Genomic DNA, 2,275 nt, shown 5'->3' on the forward strand with positions numbered 1-2,275 from the left:
ACGCGGTAAACTCCTTTCTCGACCTCCTTGAGCCTCTGCAGGAAGCGGAACACCGTCGAGTGGGTGTCTCCGTTTTGGAATCCGGCGTAGCCTGGACGGGCGGAGCTTTTCGTTTTGCATTGACGCAAAGGCTAAAACTCCTTCCAACTCTAACCCGGGCTTCCCCGGAGTTCTAACGTCAATGTTACTTGAAAATAGCGTCATAAAATCATGGAAGGAACACAAAGGATCAGGGTCTAGCGTGTTAAATAGGTCTACCAAATAATTGACTTATCCTAGATGATCTACAAACAAATAGTAGCCTACAAACAAATAGTGCAACATAATTTATAACCACATAGCCAAGTTATTAATCATTGCGCATGTCGCGAGCTCAGCAAACCATCTCAAGATCTGTTTATTATTGCCATGTATATATGGTTCACACATACTAGGCGCGTCAGGTTACTCTGACGCGTCACACACTCTGGCGCGTCGGGTTAGGTGTGGGCTAATCTAAGAAACATATTTTCTGTACCTCTATTAATAGTCTGTGTAGGGGGTCACAGGTAGTCAAATATGAACAGATAGCCTACTCGTGCGTAATTTGAATTTCACATTACGCACGAGTAAGGTAGGGCAAAGGTTTATTCAATATGAGAGCAATCCACACAATAGGTTAAAATGGATGGTCATAATCGTTTACACTAGATAGCCTATATGCAAAGAGATGAGTCCGTTTTTAATGAACAGATTAAAACATTTATTGAAACAAATGCAAATATTAACAATTTGATTAATATTATTTGATGTAGGCCTGGCCTATATAACAATAATTTGATATATATAACAATAATTCTATATATTCAAATATATAATTAAAAATAAATAACAGCAAAACATCTGTAGGAATACATTCTTAAAACTCGTGTATGAAAACTTGAACAACTGGACATCATGCTACAGAACTTGAACTTGAACACAACAGGTGTAACCTACTATTAGGATAAAAGCCTAAACAACTCTGATAATTCAACTCTTTGTGCAATGCAGTTTGAAAACCCGTATCAAAAACATACTAACATCCAAAATAATCGGAACAACTGAGTTTTAACTAAAGAGTGGCAGGTGAAATGGTGGTCAGTATCCGTGCACATGAACTAGCCTAGGCTACTAGTGAGTGAGGTCTGGCTGCACGGAGTAGGATAACTGCGAGTAGGTGGCTGTGGGAGCTGATGCGCCGCTGGGACTCATAGGCGGGGTCATACCACCGTAGGGGCATCCGTTATGTGGCACCAACACGGACGGGTGTCGGTGATAGCCAACGTAGGCTGAGTGGAAGGGATTATGGTAGCAGGTCACGGGGCTGTTGGCATATCCAGTTGGAGGAACTTGGAGCGTGTGTCCGCTCATGGCTTGTTGAGTTGGGAAGCTGAAGGTGGCAGCTTGCGGCGAGTGCGACCTCGGCTGGGAAAGCTGGGTCCAACTGGGGCTGTTGGCAAAATGCGTCTGCACGTACACAGGTTTCTGCTGCAGGTACAAGGGATCAGCAACGCAGGGGTTCCCCGGTATGTAAGGTAAGGAAGAGGGTCGGTAGGGTCTCCTCACTCTTCTCCGCCGCCTGTAGTTACCCTTTTCGAACATGTCATCGAAAGCAGGATCCAAAGTCCAGAAATTACCTTTCCTGTCACCCCGTCCTTCTCTGGGAACTTTGACGAAGCACTCGTTCAGGCTGAGGTTGTGTCGAATGCTGTTCTGCCACCCCTTCTTGTTTTTCTCGTAGTAGGGAAATTTGGAGATGATGGAGTCATAAATTCCGCTCAGGGTCAACCTATGTTCACTGCTTTCCTTGATGGCCATAGCAATGAGGGCCACGTAGGAATAGGGGGGCTTGTCTGGTTGACCGCCTCCGGCCGCCTCAGTCCCGTCCATTCCCTCCGGAGTGCTGTCTGCGCATCGCACGACCGATGAGCTTAAGTCCAAAATGTCCTCTTGTTCCGGGGAGTTATCCTTCAACTTCTCCATCTGGTAGGCTTCAACTTAAAAGTATGATACAAGTATGAACTGCAGTACGCGTGACTATGCGAGGAAAGTTTCTGACAATTGTGTTCACATGTAATTCACAGGTGAGAGGCACGACTGGCAAGCCTACTAAAACCCTCCCACCACAGGTGAGCGAGACGGAGGCTGCTGTTCCCTTTGATATAGCCGCTTTTCCCACACTATCAAAGATTTCTCGGGGTCAATAGTTATTTGTTTATGTTGAAACGGATCGAGGGCACACACTGTTATGTCT

At 45.5% G+C, this 2,275-nt stretch overlaps 1 protein-coding gene across 1 annotated transcript; it reads right to left on the bottom strand.

Annotated features, from left to right (window-relative positions):
* Window positions 1-1,152: 1,152 nt before the first annotated feature.
* On the bottom strand, window positions 1,153-2,004 carry foxl2l (forkhead box L2-like; the record flags this gene model as incomplete). Its single annotated transcript, XM_084461965.1, has 1 exon — window positions 1,153-2,004. One exon carries the CDS (start codon window positions 2,002-2,004, stop codon window positions 1,153-1,155), a length of 852 nt encoding a protein of 283 aa, XP_084318091.1.
* Between the last annotated feature and the right edge of the window lie 271 nt (window positions 2,005-2,275).

Source organism: Borostomias antarcticus, assembly GCF_949987555.1.
Source record: "Borostomias antarcticus genome assembly, chromosome: 3".
Classification (NCBI taxonomy): Eukaryota; Metazoa; Chordata; class Actinopteri; order Stomiiformes; family Stomiidae; genus Borostomias; species Borostomias antarcticus.